This window comes from Microtus oregoni, unplaced genomic scaffold, assembly GCF_018167655.1.
Source record: "Microtus oregoni isolate MIOR12 unplaced genomic scaffold, Mior012 000006F_ref0000085, whole genome shotgun sequence".
In the NCBI taxonomy this organism is placed as follows: Eukaryota; Metazoa; Chordata; class Mammalia; order Rodentia; family Cricetidae; genus Microtus; species Microtus oregoni.
Genome location: NW_024543065.1, coordinates 53120795 through 53143710, shown reverse-complemented (window position 1 = coordinate 53143710; position 22916 = coordinate 53120795). Strand labels below are relative to the sequence as shown.

General features: G+C 51.6%; 1 protein-coding gene across 4 annotated transcripts; it reads right to left on the bottom strand.

The window, feature by feature from the left end:
- Positions 1–1068: 1068 nt before the first annotated feature.
- Xrcc1 (X-ray repair cross complementing 1) lies at positions 1069–22698 on the bottom strand. 4 transcript variants are annotated; one of them, XM_041653811.1, is made up of 17 exons: positions 22550–22698; positions 21918–22010; positions 11932–12048; positions 8502–8660; positions 7885–7959; positions 7678–7789; positions 7206–7315; positions 7028–7127; positions 6607–6865; positions 6227–6343; positions 4252–4345; positions 3987–4116; positions 3580–3634; positions 3367–3491; positions 1968–2058; positions 1355–1430; positions 1069–1250 (listed from the first exon to the last, which is right to left on the bottom strand). In XM_041653811.1, the coding sequence occupies exons 1-17, from the start codon at positions 22598–22600 to the stop codon at positions 1137–1139; spliced, it is 1878 nt and encodes a 625-aa protein (XP_041509745.1). In that variant the 5' UTR covers positions 22601–22698; the 3' UTR covers positions 1069–1136. The 4 variants fall into 4 exon arrangements, 3 of the variants coding, with proteins under 3 accessions (XP_041509745.1, XP_041509743.1, XP_041509744.1); XM_041653809.1 differs by having other exon boundaries at positions 7028–7315; XM_041653810.1 differs by having other exon boundaries at positions 3580–3631; positions 7028–7315.
- Positions 22699–22916: the final 218 nt, after the last annotated feature.

Below are 22916 nucleotides of genomic sequence, written 5' to 3'. Positions count from 1 at the left end.
GGTGAGCCACTGACCCACTGACCAAGTACACAGAGCCCCAGAACAGGACCGGTGTGACCTGGTCAGGAAACAGTTGAGGGCGGAGAAGATCGATAACCCTTGGCTGGTTAAAGTTAGGAAAGGGCCTGGCACGTCCAAGGACCAGGTCTCAACCCTGACTGACTCTGGCTTTTGTCCTGCTTAAACTGCTTAAAGCCCCTTCTGGCTCCACCCCAGAAAGTCCAAACTCCTCAGCCAGGAGTTCACAGCCCTCCTGGGCAGCCCCATCCAAAAGAACTTAGCCCAGAGTGTTTTGAAATTTGTGACCCTGTGACAGAGGATCTGAAGTCGACCTCCCTGCCTGCCTTTTCTCTCCCTCCCTGTTCTTGTTTTTTTTTTGGGGGGTGGTGGTGGATAAGGTCTCACAATGCACCCTATGTGCTCTAACGCTTAGCAATCCTCCTGCCTCCATCTTCAAGAACAGGATCATATTCCACTATTCCTTTATATTAAATGGCCACCTGTGTCTGGTGACAACCACAATGGCTGGCACCTGAGGACCCAGCGCCCTTCCCTGTGAGCAGCCTCAGGCTACTCCCACCACCGCCACCCCCTTCCCTCAGGCTTGATCCCCTAATGGCTCTGCTCCATTCCCACCTTCACCACGGAGCCTTAAAGGGGCCTCCAGGTTTTGGGTGACTTGATGAGAACAGCATTCCTCCCCCCCGCCCCCCGTGCCTCCCAAGATGGATGGAACCACCCTAGCAATGCCACACTGGCACCAGGAAAGGAATCTGGGAAGCCGGCACAAGCTATGAGCGTCCATGTCTCCAGCTCAAGCCCAGAGGGACACCCGACATGATGGCGCAGAGCAAGCTGGGGGGCAGCGCAGAGTGGCAGAGTTCCAACTCCTGCCTCCTGGCAGCACAGGAGTACAGAGTCATCTGGGAGAGAGCTGTTTCTTAGCAGACCTCTGATGGAGGGGCCCCACTCACCTCTTCCAGACCCTAGGACAGGGTTATTGGAGAGAAAGAGTGCAAGCTGAACCCAGACAGAACCTGAGCTGGAGCCTCCTGAGAAAGGAACAACTATGCCAAAAAAAGTCTTTATTAAACTCATGTGTGCACACGTGTACACATGCATACAGGTGTGCACACTCAGGCCTGGGGCACCACCCCATAGAGCTGATGGGGGAGTAACTTCTGCTTTTCATTACAACTGTAGATCCACCGGGGCCTGACGAACGCCAGGGAAGGGTTGTCCATCAGGGCCTGAGGGAGAGGGGTCCACACGGGATAGAGTATCACAGGACAGAGGCAACTCAAAAGTGGGCCTGGGTTCTCCATCTCTCCCCCCGCCCCAACCCAGGGCTCACCTCCTCAAAGACGGGGTCCCACTCCTGGGCTGTGATAACGAACTGGACACGCTCGCTCATGTAGTCCTCAAGCTCACTGGTGGGAGAGAGGAGGTTGTGGGGAGGGCTGTGAGCGGCCTGCCCACACTCTCAGGAGTGTTGCACTGTCCGCTAAAGCACCATCTTTCCCTTGTCTCTCTTGCTGAGATGCTGAGATCTGTATTAAAAGTATCTTTAACAGCCCCACCTCTGCTTGAGGAGGACACCATGACACAGTGGCCTTCAACACAGACCTAGATGTTCTCCACTGCAGTGGGCACTGTCTTATCTCTTTCTTTCTCTTTCCTTCCTGCTTTTTTTTTTTTTTTTTTTTTTTTTGGAGCCTGGCATATACCTCTACCCCCTGAAGCTGCCGGTCCCTCACACAGCAGCCCCGACAAGTCACACCAGCAATGCCCACGGTGCTAACCCTCTCTCTCAGAAGGTGTGGACAAAGAACAGCCCTCCAGGGCCATGAGGCACAGTGGACAGGGCTGGCACCTGGCCTCTGCAGCCTATGTCATCATCCTACAACCCACACCCTCTAGTCAAGTTGCCAGCTTGACCGTGGACCCACCACCAATCCACAACTGACCCATTGAAAGCGGTCACATATCGGATGAGCTTCCTCCTCTCGTCCCCAGGGAACTCCCCATAAAGGAAGAAGTGCTTGCCTTGGAAGAAGTCTGTGGGAGAGATGAGAAAAGGAAACATGAGGCCCCAAATCCCAGGACCTGACCAGGACCGTTGAGTACTTGGGAGCAAAGAGGAAGGTGGAGGTGCCCAGTCGAGGATGAGGTGCTCACAGAGTGGGAACCGAGACTAGGAAATTCTCGTCTAGCCCCAAGCAAGCCAGCAGAGGCTCCTGCATGCCTTTGCCTGGTGCTAAGCAGAAGCCGAGACACACAGCCACAGTGTCCTTACAGTTAGGCCACAGCCACCCAGAGGCAGCCACACTTCACTTCAGCTGTTTCTCTGGCTTCTGAGCTGGTTTCCTTCCCATCTTCACGTGACTTCCCAGGTCACTGACTCACTGTCCTCATTCTGGGAGTTTGGGGGTTCAAAGTACTTTCCTGCCACCGCCCACAACCCAGGAACTGGCCCTTACAGTGACTCAATCTCCCCTTTTCTTCTCTCTTGCCCTCCTACCGCCCCTTCCTTCCTTTCCTTCCTTCCTTCCTTCCTTCCTTCCTTCCTTCCTTCCTTCCTTTATTATGTATATAGTGTTCTGCATGCCTGTATGCCAGAAGAGGGCACCAGATCTCATTATAGGTACCTGAAAGACACCATGTGGTTGCTGGGAATTGAACTCATTACTCTGAAAGAATATCTAGTGTTCTTAACCTTTGAGCCATCTCTCTAGCCCCGCCCCCCCCCCCCCCCCCCCCCCGCCTTCCTTTTTCAAAGGTCTTAGTAGTCCAGGTTGGCCTGGGTCTCCTGATTGCTGGGATTCAGGCATATGCCACCATACCTGGCTCTCCTATTCTTGACCCCGGGAGGATCAGACACCCTTCCACACCCTGCAGTTTTCCCTGTCTTCTGGCTCTATTATCTTCAAAGCTCTCCAGCAGAGTGTGGTAGCACATATGTGATCTAAGAACTTGGGAGGCTGAGGCAGGAGAGCTGCAAGTGTGAGACTAACCGGGGCTACCTGAGACTGTCTCAAAAACAAAACAGGAAAGACCACACACACAGAGACAGACATACAGCATTGGCCTAACATTGCCAGCAATGAGTGTTAAACAATGTGCCCAGCTCTCGGATGCCATGAGCAGCAGGACAGTTAGGAGAGCCGAGTTTGGTGGCAAGCTGGGGAGTCTTGAGGTTGCTCACACCGGGAGGGTCACCACACAGTAAGGTCACACTGGTGAGAGCAGGAAGCTGTCGGCAGCAGGTGATGAGGGAGCCACTGGAAGGGGAGCACTAAGGCAGGGAGTCAGGGAGCAGGTGGGGTAGGACACAGCAGTGATACACAGAAGTCAGAGATTACCAACCTGGCAGCTCTGGAATTGGCAGGTCAGCCTCGGTGTCTGTATTCTCGTCTGTGGAGCCAGCATACGGGTCCTCGCCATTCTCCCCTGGAGCTGGGGGCTGCTTCTGCTCCCTCTGCTTGGCCACCCTGGAAGGTCAAGGATTGTGAAGGGTGAGCACTCAGGGAGCAGACACCTACACCGAAGGCTAGGCTGCACCTACCCAACCCAGCCTACCTCCTCAGCTCATCCTCCGTGTCCCCGGAATCTTCTGCCCCATTGTCCTGTCCTTCTGCCAGTAGCAACTCAGTCAACAAGCTTGTTCTCTAGGAAATCTGCTAACAGCCTCGGGACGGCACCCGAGAACACAGCCTCAGCTGCCTTCTCCTTCACCCCATTCATCTGGATACAGCCCTTCCCCCTCTCAGACCCAGAAATCTAGACCCAAGCCCTTCTCCCCCAGACCCAGGAGTTCAGTCCTAGCCCTCCTCCCTCAGACCCAGGACTCGAGACCCCAGCCCTCCTCCCTCAGACCCAGGGGTCCAGACCCCAGTCCTCCTCCCTCAGACCCAGGAGTCCAAGCCCACCTCTCCTCCTCCCCACAGAAATAGGAATACAGACCTCCCCCTCACTCAGACTCTAACCTGACTGTTCCCCCTCAGTGTCACTATTGTCCTGGGGTCCTGGTGAGGGTGCTTTCGTCTCTTTTGGAGTTGGTGGTCTTTTTGGTGAGCTAGGTCCTGCTGCCTGGGTCTTGGCTTTGGCCTGGGGCCGCTGAGGAAGGAGGGCTGGGTGAGTTCAGGGGCAGTATGAGGCTGTGGACAACCAGGAGGGGCAGAAGCGGGAGACCAAGGTAGCACAGCCTGGTCAGCTCCCAGCAGACCTCCTGACCAGGTAGGGGCATCAGACCTTATGGGGAAGCTTGGGAGTTTCATCTTCACCGCTCTCACTGGGAGAGTCCCCCTCGTCCTCACTGCTGGAGCCAAGACCTGCCATGAGGTACCTAGGGGAGAAATTGGCCTCAGGTACAGAACTAAGAAAGAACTGGGGGGTGGGGAGCAGTAGGAATCCACTGTCCCTGCCCCCTCCCCAGCACCAGAGGGGTCCACAGCATGCCAGGCAGCTCAGCCACCCACAGACTCTTTCCCTCTTGGGAAGATCTGTCCCATCTGAGAGAGGACAGAGGAATGGGAGCCAGTCTTCCCTTTGAGACTCAGAGGAGGATGAGCAGTAGGGGAGATCTCAGGTGGAACTCTGACTCTGGGGTCCTTGCACCTGTACACTCAGCCAATAGCAGAGAAAAGCGGCGTCTGCACTAACCATTCACAGGCTTGCTAATTACCTGCTAACAGCATGGTTAGGTCTCACATGGCACCTACACAGTGCTGATTACAAACCATCTAGAGAGGATTCAGAATGTGAGAGGAGCTGGCCTGGTGGGCCATCTGCAATCCTACTACTCAGAATGCTGAAGCAGGAGGATTGCAAGTGCAAGGCTTGCCTGGGCTACAGAGTGAACTCAAGTCCAGCCTAGGTAACTTAATAAGACCTCCCTCAAAATAAAACCTGAAAGGAAGACTAGGGATACAGCACAGTGGTAGAGCCCCTGCCTAGAATACCCCCACACAGATATATAGTCATACACATCATTAAATAGTAATACATTTTTTTAAAGTATATGGAAAGATATGCACTTTTTATGTAAACACTGTGGTTCTGTTTAAGCAACTTGTGTATATGCATATTTTTAAAGATTTACTCATTTCTATTTTACATGTATCAGTGTTTTCCTGCATGTATGGCTATACCCATCATATGTGTGCCTGGTGTCCACAATGACTAGAAGAAGTCATCGGATACTCTGAGACTGGAGTTACAGACAGTTGTGGGCACTGGAAATTGAACCCAGGTCCTCTGGAAGAGCAGCCAGTGCTCTTAACCACTGAGCCATCTCTCCAGCCCCAACCACCTTCAGAATTTTGATCCTCAATATTGTGTGTGTGTGTGTATGCATGCATGCGTGTGTGACTGTGTGTGTGTGCTGAAACCAGGCCCCACTCTGACACACATGTGGGATAAGAGAGCCCACGAACACCCTCACATTCGTTCAGGGTGATCACTGGAGCGGTGATTGATGCTAAAGCTAGATAACTAGCTCCCAGGGGTGTGTAGATACCAAACACAATGTGGAGTCCACTGCCTCCTCCAGGTCAGCTGACCCACCACCTTCCTGTCTTGGTCCTGCTGATACAAGTATGCCGGGTTGAGCCCTACTTCTGAACGCACTCAAGCGACATCCTGTGACTCAAGTCTCGCCCCAGTCCTCAGCCCTTGGATCCGACTGCTCTTCTCCAGATCAAAATCTCCCTTTCTCCTGCTGTCAGTAGCCCAGTGGTCTTCCACTTCCCACTGCATCCTCGGGGATGGACATGGCTGCCTATGCCTGCTTTTCTGCAGCCCAACATGCCCTATGCCTGCCTACTACACATGCTTCTCATCCTGCAAGATTCTCCCTCCCTGCGGCCTTCCTGAGCTCCCCAAGCTGGGTCCTAACAGTTCTGACACTGGAGTGAGAGATGGTTAGTGCAGGGCTCAACATCCAGGTCCTCATTTCAGTGACAGCTCTGCCTGGCACCCAGTGGAGGCTTCAAGACCAGTTCTGAATAGCAGCAACCTGCAGTGTCCTTTCCCTTCTATACAATACAGTTGTCACAGAATCTGTGACCCACCACCTGCAGGCCCTACACCTCTCGCCGAAACCAGCTCATGCTGGTTGAGATCATCTGAGCTTACCTAGCTGGCCCCAGGCTCTGCATCGCCCAGCTCTGGGCTGAGAGAAAGCAGGTGTGTGAGCTGCCTGGTGGGGGGCATAGTGAGGCCTTACCTCCGGGAGGGCAGCCGGCGCCGCATCCGGTAGCAGTCCAGCACCCACTCTTTCCGCACAATACGGCCTCCGAGGCCCAGGACCTGGCTGTACTTGGGAGTGTTGGCAAAGGCACAGCTGGGGGGTGCAATATAGGGATGTCAGACGTGATCTGACCAACAAATGGGACAGGGTGAGAGAGATATGGGGCTAAGGGAAGAAGGCAGAAAGCAGAGAGAGCCAGGCAGCCTCCAGAGAACTAAGGAGGCAAAGGCAGACAGACAGAGACAGAAGGAAGCAGGGAGGGAAAGGGGGTGGCGCTACAGGGACAGAATGAAAGCAAGAGGGCGCGCAGGGCAGCACAGGGAATGGGTGGGTAGCACGGAGGGACAGAGGCCTACATGAGATGTGTGCTGTCCGGAGTCCAGTCTGGCCGATACTTGGCCCCCAGCTCCAGGGCTTTGTCCCGCAGCTCTGAGCGGAAGGGGTTCTGGAAGCCACTGAGCACCACCACCACACCCTGCAGAATCTTCCCCAGCTCCTGGGGGCCAGCTCGGGCTACCCTGGGCTCAGAGCTTTCTCCCTGGGGCTTCCCTGGGACCGCCTTCTGTGCTGGGGCAGAGGCTGGGGCTCCAGCTGGGGAGCGACTAGGAATAGGCACTGTGGAGTCAAAGAAGAGAAGTTCAGTGGTATCCCTAGGGCTGTGCACCCAGCACCAGCTCCCCACTGCCCTTCTTAGATGGCGGGGTCAAGACCCCCAGTCCTTCCCTTTTGACACACAAGCCTGGGTCTCTGCAGAATTAAGGAACCCAGATTGCTTACATTTGGGTCTCTTGAGGGCAGGTGGCCCTGCTGAAGGTTTGCTGGGAGGCTTCCTGTCTTCTAGGTTCAAGTCCAGTTTCCTCTTCCCTTTGGGAGACTTCTGAGGTTGAGGAGGCAGGGATGGGCTGAGGTTTCCAGCTTCTCTCATTCCCCATACCCCAGTGTCTGATGACTTCACCTTGGAAGAGCTACCCAAAGCCTTGGAGACTGGAGAGGCCGAGGAGCCTGCGTTTGAGGCCTGCAGTGTAGCTGCTGCATAGCTGGGTCCCGCTGGGTCGCTAGCAGAGGCTATAGAGGGAGACAGTGAGCTGAGGATAAGAAGGCAGGGGCAAGGACACTCCAGCACGTCTCACCAGGTATCCTGTCACTCCCACACCCAGAGGGGACCCAGGGTCTAGACCCTCCTCCTTAGACCCAGCAGGCCAGGCTCCAGCTTTCCTCCCTGGACAGCATCACCCCAGACCCAGGAATCTAGCCAAACCCCCCAGCATTTAGGCTTCCTTTTGTTAAGACCAGTCAGGTATCATTCAGTCTATGCTGAACTCAAACTTTCTTCCTACCCGAGGAGGACCTCCTGCCTCATCTCCCCTGTGCTGAAGCCAGGGCTCCATGCTAAGTGAACACTTTGTCAGCTCCAGCCCCACACACACCTGAAGATGTCTTGTTGATGCGACTGAAGAAGAGAGCCCCTGGTTTTAGGGAATTGGCACTGTCATCCTCCTCTTTCACACGGAACTGGCCGAGCTTGGTCACTGTCACCTTCTAAGGTTCCGCAAGGTCAGTGCTGTGGGAAAGGTGCTGGCGGGCAGGGGTGGAGAGGCGGGGAGAAGGTTCTGGGGGTGACAGGTGCTGCTTACCTGGGATGGAGCCTCCACCTCCTCTTTGTCTGGAGGGCTGTGAAACCTCACAAAACTCAGGCCATAGGGTGAGTCCTGGAATGGGAAGTTTCTGGGTAGGACAGACCTAGGCTCTCATGTCCCTTCAAGGAGGGAAGCCCTTGCTAGCTCAGCTGTAGCAGGTGCCCAGGGAGGCGACCGTGATGATAACATTAAACCTCCCTGCGCCCTAACTGTGGACAAGATCAGGGCTCAGCCCTCGACCTGCACTGACTCTTTCACCTTCACTGTAAATGGAAGTCAGGTTGTGGGCAGCAAGTCCACTTCCACGTGCTCTATCTCTGTCTGGAGCCAGTTCTGGAATGCAGAACTAGAAGGGAGGCACCTGAGTTCCGGGCCTCAGTGGGATGGAGACAGAGATTAAACACTAATGGGCCTCCATTCACCCTCTAACACTCCCTCCAGAGAACTAAACTAAGCTGCTTGTCACTGAAGGATCTCAAACCCACTGCTGGGAACACAGAGATCACAATCCGACAGGGGCAGCAGCTGTCCACTACTCCCAGCTCTCCAGACTCAAGACGGGCCCCTCAGCACCCCCTTCCCTGGACCGTTTCTCTGCTTCCGCACTAAGGTACCTTGCTGTATGGCTGGCTGCACACAATTTTAACACGATCCCAGCGCTTCTCTGCTGCAGCCCGGACTAACTTGTCAGGTCCAAAGAAACGAACGCGGTTGGGATTTGAACCACTTCGACTCTCAGAAGGGGACATGAAAGAGGAGGTGACCAGAAGGACCTAGGTAGGAGACAACATAATGAGTGAGGAACAGAGCTAGATGACAATACAGAGGACCACATGCCCTAAGGAATCCCAGCAGAAGAGTCTCAGTGAGAGGCACAGGATTCAAACGAGTCAGCTCAAAGGCCGGGAGAATTACAGGATGCCAAAAATAAGAGACCCAAATCCCAAGATGGAGAGAGCAGCGTCAATTATTAAGTGATGCTTCCCTGCCCACACCACAGGCAGGGGTGGCCCTGTGCAGTCAGCTTGGGTGGCAAAGCATCTCTGAGGACCAGCTGTGCCTTACTTACTAGGATCTGCCAAGAGGGGGAGCTAGAGATGCTGCAAGCTGCAGGTGATGGGCGGTCTACTCCAGATCCTTAAGCCACACCAGACAGTTTGCAGCATCCTACACTAACCCCTCTCTCGGTGACACACCTGCTCTTTAGGATGTGTTTCAGCCCCATGACCCCTCTACACCGTGACAGACGTGTCCATCCTTCCAACATGCCTTCTATTCCTCACTCCAGGGGTGACAGCTGCCTGCCTTTTCTTCACCAGACCCCAATCTTAGAGTAACAGTTGGTAACTACATTCTTTTTTTTTTTTTTTTTTTTTTTTTTTTTTTGATTTTTCGAGACAGGGTTTCTCCATAGCTTTTGGTTCCTGTCCTGGAACTAGCTCTTGTAGACCAGGCTGGCCTCGAACTCACAGAGATCCGCCTGTCTCTGCCTCCCGAGTGCTGGGATTAAAGGCGTGCGCCACCACCGCCCGGCTGGTAACTACATTCTTATATTAAATTCTGTCCACAAAAATAATAGGCATGCTCCAAAACCACAGAGAAACCCTGTCTCGAAAAACCAAAAAAAAAAAAAAAAAAAAAATAATAGGCATGGTCTCTGGCTCCAGGTCATGGCAGGGCCACCACAGAGGCAAGAACGTGGGTAGCCCCATCTGAACTACTTCGTGAAACCTTGTTTTGAAAAATAAACAAGCCAAGTTGGGCAATGGCGGTATACACCTTTAATCCTAGTACTTAGGAGGCAGAGGCAGGGGGAATCTCTGAGTCTGAGGCCAGCCTGGTCTACAGAGTGGGTTCCAGGAGAGCCAAAGCTACAAACACAGAGCAACCCGGTCCCAAAAAACAAACAAACTCAGAGTTCAAGGAAATAAATGCTGATACAGACAGCAGATGAAGGAACAAATGACAATCAAAATTGGCCAACTAGGTCTGGACAAAGAGAGAGCTATGTGCCCAACACAATGGACTAAATCCAGATTGGTCCAAGCAAGCCCATCCTTCTGAAAATGGCTGGACCATGATACAGCTCTGACCAATCAGACAGAACACAAAGGCTGCTCAGGGGTTCTGGGAAAGACTTTTCTTCCCTTCTTAAAGAGAGGGGAGAGCCAGGTGTGTGTGTGGGGGGGGGGGGCGCAGCCCTGTAATTCTAGTACAAGAGGCTGAGGTAAGAAGCTCACAAGCTCAAGAAGGTCTGAGGGACACAGTGAGAGAGGAGGGGGAGGGTGCGGCTCAGCTGGTGTTTGCCTCAGACAGGCAGCTGGAGTTAAATCACTTGTACAGCATAAAACTGGATGTGGTCCTAAACACTTGTAATCTGAAGTGGAGGCAGGAGGTTCAGAGGGCAAGGTCACCCTTAAACATAGCTAGGTTCAAAGTCAGCGAAGGAGCGGGTTGGGGAGCCAGGAGTGGTGACATACTCCCTAACCCGCACTTGGGGTGTTGGCAGCAGGTCAGTGTGCAAGGCCAGGCTTAATAACATAGTAAGTTTGGGACAAACCTGAGCTACATAAAATCTTTTCTCAAAAAAAATCACAGGGAGCAGGCGGATCTCTGGGAGTTCAAGGCCAGCCTGGTCTACAAGAGCTAGTTCCTGGACGGGCACCAAAGCTACAGAGAAACCCTGTCTCGAAAAAAACAAAAACAAAACAAACAAAAAAAAAAAATCACAGGGAGGGGCAGAGGATGCAGGGAGGGGGAAGAGGGAAGAGGCATAAAGGGGAGGGGGAGGCCAATCCAGGGGATGAGAGCCACAGTATTTCTTCCATGCCACTTCCTATACTAGCTACTGCCAAAGCTACTAATGCTGGATGGAGTGATGTCACTTCTGACAACTGGGCCAAACCCAAAAGAAAGCTGTCAATCAAGGCCCCTCCAGAAAACTGTCAGATAGAAGCTGGGTCTACATGAGATCCTATCTTTAAAAAAAGGAGGGGAGTCTCTATTTGTAGCAGGCACAACTCTTGTGGGATATTTTGATCACATTCTGACGCCTCTAAGGCTGCTAATTAATAAAAATCTGCTTTGAATTAGAGGGTGGAGCTACCAGCTGACCAAAGTTAACCATAGTAGTTTTGGAAGATTGAAGACAGATAGAGACAGGAACTAGTAGGGTAGGGCTAAGAGAGGGTCTTGGCTACTTTTGGATGAAGAAATAAGAGAGAGAGAGGAGGTCACTGGTTGCTTCTGCGCTATGTCTCTGATCATTTAGGTTCTTTTACCTGGATATATGACTCCCAAGTTTCTATTGTTAAAGAATAATTAGATAAATACATCACACACCTGTCTATGTAGTCTGTGCAGTAAAGACCAAGGCTGGTATAATCTGAACTCTCAAGTCCCAGAACCCCTCCCACCTTCCCCCCAATCCCCCCCGACACACTAATTTTCATGGAAAGAAAACATCTTGTAGAAACTGGCTTAGACTTGTCAATTCTATCAGGGCAAGTTTAATTTTTACTTTCATTTCACTAGTAAACCAGTAAGCTAATACTCTGAGCTATACTGAATTCCACCAGTCAAAACAGGACCTGTGAGGCTTGGTGGACTGGACCCTACAGTCCCAGCTGAGGGAGGCTGAGACAGGGGAACTGCCGGGGCAAAAGGAGAGACCCATCTCAAATAAGTAAAAAGTTAAAGAATCAATCACAAAGAACTATATTCTGCCTCAAATAGACAGGCTACCAGTGGTGATGGACATTGTGGAGCCTCAGTTCCCAGGCCACCTGTGAGAGTCTTGGCAACCTGACAAAAGCAGCTTCATGCTCAGGCTGCAGCTAGATTTTACAACCAGAGAGCCTCTTGCTGCTATTCACCCTGGCAGCCCGGCTCTTCCCCGACGATCAGCCCCACACCCTGTGCTTACTACCTCCTCAGCACCTGGGACCCTCCAGAAGGTTGGCTGGGTGGCTCCCCCACCCTCGAGTAAGCACGGGGGACAGTGATGGAGATATGGGGACGTCTTCGTCTCCCAGCCCTGCTTACCTCATAGTCCTGTTCACCAGCTGTGGCTCCTCCCGCCGAGCTGCCCACCAGCACCTCTACAAAGGCTGAGCCATCGTTCCCAATGTCTATGCTGTGTATCTGCTCCTCCTTCTCCAACTGTGGGGCAGAGAAAGGCCACCATGAGTTCCGCCCTGGCCTGCTTTGGAACAGGGGACAGAAAGAGATGATATCCACCTGGGCTACCATGTGCCCTGGAATGTCACCTACGTGTCAGTAGGGACCAGAAGTGAGCAGCGTCATTAAGTCTCTGACAGGCAGTCTGGGACAGGGCATGGAGCAGAATTCACTGAATGAATGCTCACACCCCACCCACACCATACACTTGCTTCACCAACACATCTCCATACCCCCACCTCGACCACTGCCTGCCATGTAGCTCTCCTCGGTGGCAATAGCCAAAGGTATAGCTGGGTTGTCATACAAAGGACACATAGAGGTTCCTGGACAAACTGATGCAGGCCAGAGGCTCCTTGGGTTCTGCTCGTCACCAAGCCCTACCCTGGAATCCTAGCTATGTGCCCTTGTTTCCTCTATAAACTGAGGGCTCCTCAAGTCAAGGATCTGCCATAGAACTAACTCTTTGGAGGTCACAGCACACAGTAGGCACCAGCGGCTGTCAGCCAGGCATTGTTTTAATATTGGTGACTCCTGTGACCTTACCTTTACTGGAAAAGCTCTGGAGGGTTTGGTGTCGCACTTAGGTCCAGCAGGAGAATCAGTTTGTTTGTTTTTGGAGGTTCTTCTTGTTGTTTTGTTTTTTTGAGACAGGGTTTCTCTGTGTAGTCCTGCTATCCAGGAACTCCCTCTGTAGACCAGGTTGGCCTTTAACTCACAGATCACCTGCCTCTGCCTCCTGGGGTAAAAGGTGTGCACCATCTTTGCCCAGCAGATGACTCTTTAAAGTGCAGAAAAGTCAGCCAGGACTGGCGCCATTTTTCTGAGATAGCCTGAAGGTTGCCATCCAGGTCAAACATGAGGCTGTCGTTTTCCTTTTTTAAAAGTTTATTTTATCACATGTGTATGAGCAATTTGCCTGGATGTAGTCTCTGTACCATGTGCTTTCCTAGTCCCTGCAGAGGCCTGGAATGGGTGTCAGATCCTCTGGAACTGGAGTTAGATAGTTGGGAGCTGCCATCTGGGTGCGTAATCAAACCCTGGCCCTCTAAAAGAACAAGTGCCAGGCGGTGGTGCGCGCCTTTAATCCCAGCACTCTGGAGGCAAAGGCGGGAGGGACTCTGAGTTCAAGGCCAACCTGCACTACAGAGCAAGTTCCAGGACAGTCAGGGTTTTTTTTTTTTTGGTTTTTCCGAGACAGGGTTTCTCTGTAGCTTTGGAGCCTGTCCTGAAACTCCCTTTGTAGACCAGGCTGGCCTCGAACTCACAAAGATCCGCCTGCCTCTGCCTCCCGAGTGCTGGGATTAAAGGCGTGCGCCACCACCGCCCAGTCAGGGTTGTTACACAGAAAAACCCTGTCTTAAAAAACAAAACAAACAAAAACAAAACAAAACCAACTTGCTGATCTGTTTCCATTTTCTGTAGTAGTCCAAGCTACACAAACCCAAAAGCTGAGATAACAAGCGTGGGCTACAGCAGCTCCATTTTCACATGCTAATTTTTAGTTTTCTTTCAGTGTGTGTGTTGGGGGTGGGGATGGGGGACACGACAGACAGGGTCTCATTTTGTAGCCCAAGCACACCTTGGACTTGTGGGGATCCCCCTGGTTCTGCCTCCCAGGTGCTGGAGTTGCAGGTAGGAGCCACTCTGCCTGGCCTGTTTCCTTTGACTGGAGCGGTTTTGTCAGGTGCTGGCCTAGAAAAGCCCCAGGCTTTCTACTGAATCTGTTATCTAGGAGCAGGAGCATTACTGGATACTCATTATTCACTGACAGAAAGCTGTTTATGAAGACTCTCACCAAAGGACCTGCGGCTCTGGCCCGAAGGCTGCAGGCACAGAAAGGTGTGGGGTGTAGGCAGGCAGGATAGACAACGGGAAGTCTCCTGCTGTTCCGTCTGAGGTCTTTTAAAGGTCCTAGGATGAAGACTTAAGCCGGGCGATGGTGGCGCACGCCTTTAATCCCAGCACTCGGGAGGCAGAGGTAGGCGGATCTCTGTGAGTTCGAGACCAGCCTGGTCTACAGAGCTAGTTCCAGGACAGGCTCCAAAGCCACAGAGAAACCCTGTCTCGAAAAACCAAAAAAAAAAAAAGACGGCCCTCAAAGGTGCCTAGTCTTGGGCTTCGGACGTAGTCCAGTTGGTGGAGTGTTTGCCTAGGATGCAGGAACCCTGAGTTCAAGCCCCAGTAACGCATAAACAGACATGGTGGAGCATGTCTGTAATTTCAGTACTCTGCGTGTTGAGTCGCTGAAATGAGAAAACATTTGCTCACTCCTACCCGACCTCAGGCGAACACTGAGGTCAGCCTGACCGGCAGGTATACACAGCGCTCTACGGGAACCAGAACTCCCGCGCCATCACTCTGTGTGGTGACACTGCTGTGCCGTAATCATATTAAAGTACACATCCTGTCACGCTTGCTAGCAGCCATCACAGCCCATGTTAACGGATGGCTTTACCTTTACAATGCCCTGCTCACTCAGCTTGGAGCCTCTTAGACATGTGATCACGGGAGTGCGTGCTCCCAGCCAGAACTCTGTGGCTCAGTAAAAACTTCAAACTCATAAAGAGTTCATCCTGCTCTCCTTCCCTCAGGTGAGAACTTCCCGAAGAGGATCAGAAGTTCAAGGTCAGGGCTGCAGAGATGGCTCAATTGCCAGAGCTCCTCAAACCCACAGGAAGTTCATAACCTCATGTAACCCTAGGTCCCCAGGGACCTGATGCCTCTGCAGGCACCTGCACTAAATGCACCTACCCCTCAGACACATACTTAAAAATAAAGCCAATCTTTTTTGACTACCTATCTACTGCCATCTGCCCTGACCTCCTCTGCCATTCTAAACCAGGTACTGTTTCTGAGGAGTGTCCTCAGTTGAAAAGGGGGAGTCGTGGTAATAGATAGAAAGCTTTCCTATAGAAAGCTAAGATGCGGGGCTGGAGAGATGGCTCAGTGGTTGGGAGCATTGCCTGCTCTTCCAAAGGTCATGAGTTCAATTCCCAGCAACCACATGGTGGCTCACAACCATCTGTAATGAGATCTGCTGCCCTCTTCTGGTCTGCAGACACACAGAGATAGAATATTGTATACATAATAAATAAATAAATAAATAAATAAATAAATAAATATATATATAAAAAAAAAAGAAAGCTAAGATGCCCCAAAACAAAACCAAGGCCAGCTGGGCCTTCAAGCGCAGCTACTTGGGAGGTGAATCCAGAGTTCGAGGCCTGCCTGGGCCACAGAGTGCGTTCAAGAACAGATGGGGTAACTTAGCAAGGCCATGTTTCAGAGAGCAGAGCTGGGATGTGGGTCAATGGCGAAGTGTTTGTCTAGCCTGCACAGGGCCCTGGGCCCAATACTCAGCACCACATAAGACAACAAAGTAGAACTGAGTGCTCACGTCATTAACAGTGGAAACAATGCAAAACCTACTCTTCCACCAGGGCTGCCAGTGCAGGTGCTGCAATCGCCTCCTTTTCACAGGCGAGCAGCCTTGAGCAGGAAGTGGTTGTACCACAGCTGAGTTTTGAATACTCAGCTGTCTTGTGCTCCCCAGCTTCAGCAATGATTCATTTAATATCCTTCTTTCACTTCCTCCAATTCTTCCTTGTGCCAGGATCCCTGGATCTATGCTAAGAATCTAAACAGTGCAAATATTCTAGGCTGAGCCACACCCCAGCCCCTCACTGGGGGATTCTAGGCAGGGGCTCTACCACTGAGTCACACCCCCAGCCCCTCACTGGGGGATTCTAGGCAGGGGCTCTACCACTGAGCCACACCCCCAGCCCCTCACTGGGGGATTCTAGGCAGGGGCTCTACCACTGAGCCACACACCCTCAGTCCTCACTGGGGGATTCTAGGCAGGGGCTCTACCACTGAGCCACACCCCCAGCCCCTCACTGGGGGATTCTAAGTAGGGGCTCTACCACTGAGCCACACCCCCAGCCCCTCACAGGGGGATTCTAGGCAGGGGCTCTACCACTGAGCCACACCCCAGCCCCTCACTGGGGATTCTAGGCAGGGGCTCTACCACTGGGCCACGCCCCAGCCCCTCACTGGGGGATTCTAGGCAGGGGCTCCACCACTGGGCCACGCCCCAGCCACTCACTGGGAGATTCTAGGTAGAGGCAAAGTGATCTATCACTCAGCCACATTCCTAAACTGGCCCAAGTTTTTTTTTATTTAATTTATAAAGATTTATTTATTTATTGTGTATACAGTATTCTGCCTGCATGCATGCCTGCAGGCCAGAAGAGGGCACCAGACCTCATTACAGATGGCTGTGAGCCACCATGTAGTTGCTGGGAATTGAACTCAGGACCTTTGGAAGAGCAGGCAATGCTCTTAACCTCTGAGCCATCTCTCCAGCCTCCCAATAAGTAAATCTTAAGAAATAAAAGAATTAAAAAGTTTTAAATATGGAAAAAACACAACAAGTGTAGTAGCTCATGACTGAACTCCCAGCACTTGTAATGCGAAAGCTCAGAGTTGGAGGTCAGCCTGGGCTATACAATGAGACCCTGTCTCAAACAATTACAAAACAAAGCAAGCATGATGTGTTCCAGCGTGCCATTGACACTCAAGTGATACTCCAGTATTCCAACTGGACCTGTCCCAGCACCCCCTCCAGGACAGGCGCGGTCGGCAAAGAGACTGAACTCCCTGGCTGGAAGCAGGTGGCCAGCTGGGCACTGAGTAGCCACAGCTGACAAAAGAGGTGTGTGGAGCTGACACAAGGCGAAGGCTGAACTCTGTGTTGCAATACCAATGTTGTGTAAGAGTGCTCAGAGAACACCCAGGGAAGTAGGAGAGCACACAAGGCTCTATTGTCTTCTCCCTTGTCCCTGCAAAGGAACTAGAGCCAGCACTGGAAGAACTCAGAGTTACCCACGAACTGGCAAGTGCTAAGTGCAATCCAATTTTCCCAGGGGTCTCTGACGTGATGGAATCTAACCTCTTGTTTATCCCCTCTCATTTATTCTCAACAGGGAACAAAGAGCCTGTGCATACCTAAGTTGGATCCTTTCTTCTGCAGAGGCCCTGGTGGCTCCCATCTCAAACAGCCCTTTCCTACTACCCTCCCCCATCAGCTCTGGTCCTATTCTGTTCACTGGCCTCCTTGGCCTATCTCTCATGTGCCAGATGGACGCAGCCTGCTGACCTATCTATCCCCTCCCTGTGGATGCACGGCCTCCTCTGCTCAAAGTCCCCAGACTCCAGAAATGGCTCAGTGAGCAAAGATGCTGGTCTGACCACCCACAGCGCAAGGAAAGAAGTGGCTCCTGCAAGGTGTCCTCTGCCCTCTACAAATGTATACATGTGCAGAGGTGTGCACACACTCGTGTGCGCATACACACACATATTAAATAAATGTAGTTTTAAACAGAAAGGTTCACACCTTTAATCCCAGCACTCTGGAGGCAGAGGTGAATTCTATGAGTTGGAGGCTAGCCTGGTCTACATAACAAGTATCAGGACACTCTGTAGAGTGACCCTATCTCAAAAATGTGAAAATAAATATTATTTTTTGTTTTGTTGAGCCACCAGTGGTTAGCCAGGCAGTGGTGAAGCAAACCTTTAATCCCAGCACTTGAGAGGCAGAGCAGGCGGATCTCTGTGAGTTCGAGGCCAGCCTGGTCTACAGAGCAAGTTCTAGGACAGCCAGGAATACAGAGAAACTCTGTCTCAGGAGAAAAAAAAAGTTACCATTGGGGCTGGAGATGGCTCAGTGGTTAACAGCATTTACTGTTTGGTTCCCAGCACCCACATGGTCTATAACCATCCCTAACTCTGCTTCCAGGGGATCCAATGCGTTCTTCTTCGTTTTTTTTTTCCTCTCCAAAGACAGCATTTCTCTGTAGCTTTGGAGCCTGCCCCAGAACTAGCTCTTGTAGACCAGGTTGGCCTTGAACTCACAGAGATCCATTCTGCCTCCTGAGTGCTGGGATTAAAGGCCTGAGCCACCAACGCCAGGCCTGACCTTGAATTTCTGACCCTCCCAAGTATTGGGCTGACAGGTGCGTCCAATTTATGAGGTGACAGGGTCCAAACTCAGGGCCTGGAGTGTAATAGGCAAGCTCTCCTCCAGCCCTTCACACCCAGGCCTTGCAGTACACTAGGCAGGCTCTCCAGGCCAGCGACCGCGAAGGCTCCAGGTGTGAACACGTTCATCACATACTGCCCACCGCTGGACAGACCCAGCACCGCAGTGTCGACTACGGAAAGCTCCTAACACACACCTGTGGAATAAGTGAATGAGTGAACAAATGATGCTACACTCGATCTCAGCCAAAAGCTGAGAAGTGATGAGCCACTCCAAGCACCAACATCTACACCTCTGTCTCGGGTCCCAGTAGGACTTCTAGTTGCCGCCCAAATTTTCTTTTACATTTAATTATGATTTATATGGGTATTTTGCCTGCATGTATGTCTGTGCACCACGTGCCTCTGGAGGAGCATCTCTCCAGCTGGACACTCATTTCTTTAAAGCACGCGAGCCGAGTGATGTGGAGGTCAGAGGACAACCTTTGTCAGTCAGTTCTCTCCCCACCAAGTGGGGTCCACTGAGCCATCAAGGGAGCCTCTTAGAACTCCCAAAGTCATGCCCCAAAGAAAACACATGCTCTTCCCAAGCTGCTCCCACTCTGGGTTCTGCCTCAGTCTTTCCCAAACAGTCCTGCGCTTGACCTGACTCCCTAGCTCTCCTTCCTGTCCCTTCTGCCTCAGTCTTTCCCAAACAGTCCTGCGCTTGACCTGACTCCCTAGCTCTCCTTCCTGTCTCTTCTGCCTCCAGTCTTTCAGTTCCCACCAAGCGCTCTTACAGAACTGAACATCATTTCCTGGAGAGGGGAGTGAGGGGGGTGTCACCTGATCGTAAGCAGCCCGAGGAATCACTATCCCATAATGAAACCACCAGTCCCTCCCTTTATATCAACTCCCACATGTTGACAGAAGACTTCTGCAGACATTATGTCACCAGGTTTTACAGTCACCCCAGCCTTGGGTGTCTTTATTCTCAATGGGTACATTTGGAGAGATGAAAAACATTTGCCTGAGGTTGGAGTGAGTAAGAGGGAGAGCTAGGATTTGAATCCAGATCCCAAAATAAATAGTAAGCAACCTGGTTCTCACACAGTTTAAAGGACAGGCTCTCGGTTGCATAATTTTTGCCAGGCCTCAGTTTCTTTATCTGTAAAATGGGGATAATGACAGTCTGTAGGTCATGAGGCTTTACGAGGACGGAATGAATCAAGCCATGTGAGGTGTGTAGGCTGCTGACTGGCAAGTTATAATGGTGCATGACATTAGTTCTTATTACCAGTCTCTGGTGAGGGATTTAAGAGATGGTTAAATCTAACACTGGCCAGGAAATGTCACGGATCTATGTTTGTTTAAACTTCTCTATAATCCTCAAAAGGCTTTGTAAGTCAGAACTGCTAAGCAAAGAGGCCACAAATACACTCAGTGTTAGTGACAGTCTGGTAAGCCTGTGCCCACCAAAGTCCTTCACCTAGTGTCCCTCGACTCAGAAGGGAGGAATGTGTGTGAGCTGGGCACAGCAGCTGTGGTGAAAGCTGGGGGCTGTAGCTCAGCAGTGCACACAGAAACAACACAGACCGACAAAACTGTCAGAAGCACGACACTCAAGAGTGGGCTGCCTTAGCTGTCAGCCACGACACTAGGATAAGACACACGGCCACCACACAAGTGGCAACGGGCAGGTGCTTAAGAGCATCTAATTCTCTTCTCCCAACAACTTTTTTAAGATTATTTTTATCAGCCAGGCGGCGGGGGCGCAAACCTTTAATTACAGCATTCAGAAGGCAGAGGCAAACGGATCTCTGTGAGTTAGAGGCCAGTGTGGTCTACAGATTGAGTTCCAGGACAGTCAGGGCTGTTACACAGAGAAACCCTGTCTTGAAAAACAAAATGAGAAAAAAAATTATTTTTACCGTTTTTAATATGTGTATGGAAGGAAGGTGTGTCCCCAGAGGCTAGCGATATCAGGTCCTCTGGAGCTGGATTTACAGGCTGTCGTGAATCACCAGTGGGTGCTAAACTGAACTCAGTCCTCAGGAGAGCAGTTTGTGTTCTCAGCCGTCGCGTCAGCTCGCTAGTGCCTTCCTCAAATTTCATGTTCCTTTCAAAAACTTTTTTTTTTTTTTTTTTTTTTTTTGGTCATTTGAGACAGGGTTTCTCTGTGCAATCCTGGCACTGTTCTGGAACTCACTCTGTAGACCAGGCTGGCCTCAAACTCAAGAGACTGGTCTGCCTCTGTCTCCTGGGTATTAAGATTAAAGACATGAGCCATCACGCCCAGTTTTAGAAACAGACTCTTAGGCCAAACAAACATTACCATGTCTTGATCCCGGTACTTGAGAAGCAGTGGGGAGGGGAGTGTTGGGAGTTTGAGACCAGCCTGTGTCACACAGTGAGCCCATCTTTAAAACGTCACACATGCTCCACACCCTCCCCAAGGAAAAGAAAAAAAGAAAGAGTCTCCAAACCTGCAGAGCTGTGGTTTGGTTTCAACGAGAACATTATAAAACACACTCAAAGACCAGGTGTGGGGATCGGGACATCATGAGTTTCAGGTTAGGGGAGAGACTGGTGGCCAGAGATAGACTCAGAGAACCAGAACCCACACAGTAGGAGGAGAAAAACAACTCCCACAATTGTCCTCTGACCTCCACAGGCATGATACCATGGGACTTGTGTGCTCATACACATGCACACAAAAGAAACAGAAATACAAATTTTAAAAAAAAAGCAGTCAGAAAGAATAAATTTAGTCAGTCAGTGGTGATGCATTCCTTTTATCCCAGCACTCAAGAGGCAGAGAGAAGTGGATCTCTGTGAGTTGGAGTCCAGTCTGGTCTACAGAACAAGGTGAAAGAAAGCCGAGTGGTTGTGGCTCACACCTTAATCCCAGCACTCAGGAGGCAGAGGCAGGCAGATCTCTGAATCTGAGGCCAGCTTGGCCTATTGAGTGAGTTCTAGGACAGCCTGGACTCTTTAGGGAGACCCTGTATCAAAACCAAAACAAGCCGGGCGGTGGTGGCACACGCCTTTAATCCCAGCACTCGGGAGGCAGAGGCAGGCGGATCTCTGTGAGTTCGAGGCCAGCCTGGTCTACAAGAGCTAGTTCCAGGACAGGAACCAAAAGCTACGGAGAAACCCTGTCTCGAAAAATCAAAAAAAAAAAAAAAAAAACAAAAAACAAAAAAAAAACTGAGCAGTCAAACCAAAAAGCCAGTCAGCTGGCTTGCTTCATTCACTTACTAATTTCATGGTACTAGGGATGTAATCAAGGGTCTCACGTGTTCCAGGCAAGCTGAGCTGCATTCCTAATCCTTTTGCTAGTAGTCCCTATGATGCTAACTACTTTTTATTTTTGAGACAGATTCAAAGTTGTCCAGGTTGACCTTGAAGCTAGTGATCCTCCTGTCTAGACTTCCCAAGCAACTGGGATCCCAGGCCTGAGCCATCAGCTCCTTCAACTTTGCCCTCATTGTAATGAAACTGATTTACGTAGACACCCTTCGTGGTCCTGCCGGCACAAGAAACATAGTAAAGACCAACACTGTCCCAGCTGAGGAAACTGAGGCCCAGAGGTAGAATCAACCTACTCAGGAGCACCCACTGACTCCTGGTCATCTCTGGGCTTGGACTCTTCTTCCTCTGCCGAGGGGGCACTGGGGGGATTTCAACTTGTCCACTTTCCAGGCTGTTGAGCAAGCACTTTCTCTACCATGGAAGAGAAAACGACTCAACCTACAGCCAGCTGGCTCGGGAATGAGACCTGGGGACACACAGCCCTGGGAGGAGGAGGTGGGAAAGGGCAGCATCACCTGTAGGACCACAGAGATGGTCTTCTCGCCTGCCTTGGCTGCGCGCCACTTCCGGTAAGTGTCGGCCTTGAGAAGGTTTTCTGCACAATGGGTCTGCAGACAAGAGTAGAAACGTGGAGATTCGTTAAAAAAGGCTTATTTGAAAAAATAAAATAATTTGCCGGGCGGTGGGGGCGCACACCTTTAGCCCCAACACTCAGGAGGCAGAGGCAGGAGGATCTCTGTGTGTTCTACAGAGCGAGTTCCAGGCCAGCCAGGGCTACACAGAGAAACCCTTTCTCGAAAAACAAAAACAGAAAAAGAGAAATAGAAATAAATAATAAAAGTAAAGTAGTTGTCGAAAAGCTAGCCGACTCTCCACACTTAACTTCCTGCTAGTCTCCCCACTACTGACACACCTTGCCCGAGTTTTCCTCAGTTTCTCCCGCTAGAAGTTGCCCAGAACCCCGTTTTTCCTTACTTCTCCGGGACTTCCACAGTGGCCCCAAACTTGCCCCTGCCTGCCCATCTCCCCCGGATGCAAGTCCAGCCTCCACCCCGCATCCCACTCGGAATGCCACCGCACTTGCCAAGACCTCAGCCTCCCTCAGAAAACCCCCTGTCTTCCCGCCGCTCCCACGTCAGCCCCTCACCGAGTCCTGGCTGCTGCAGGACACGACGTGGCGGAGGCTGATCTCCGGCATGTCCACAACCGTGGACGTGCTACCGACTACAGAACGAAGAAGGGTTCCTTCCAGCAGAGGGGCCCCGGGAGAAGCTTGAGGGTCGAGCGCGCCCTACACGGGACTCAGTGCGCAAGCGCGCGAGGCTCGGGCCTTTCAAACTGCGGCGCGCCGCGGCGCGCGTCGACACTGCGCATGCTCCGATGGACTTCGCCAAAGCGAGGCTCCGGGTCCCCTTAGCAACAAGCTTTTCCTCCGGCCCCGCCTCTCTCTGATCCCACCACTCTCAGGCCTCGCTTCTCGATGACGTAGGGACCTGGCTTTCTGGGAGCCTAGC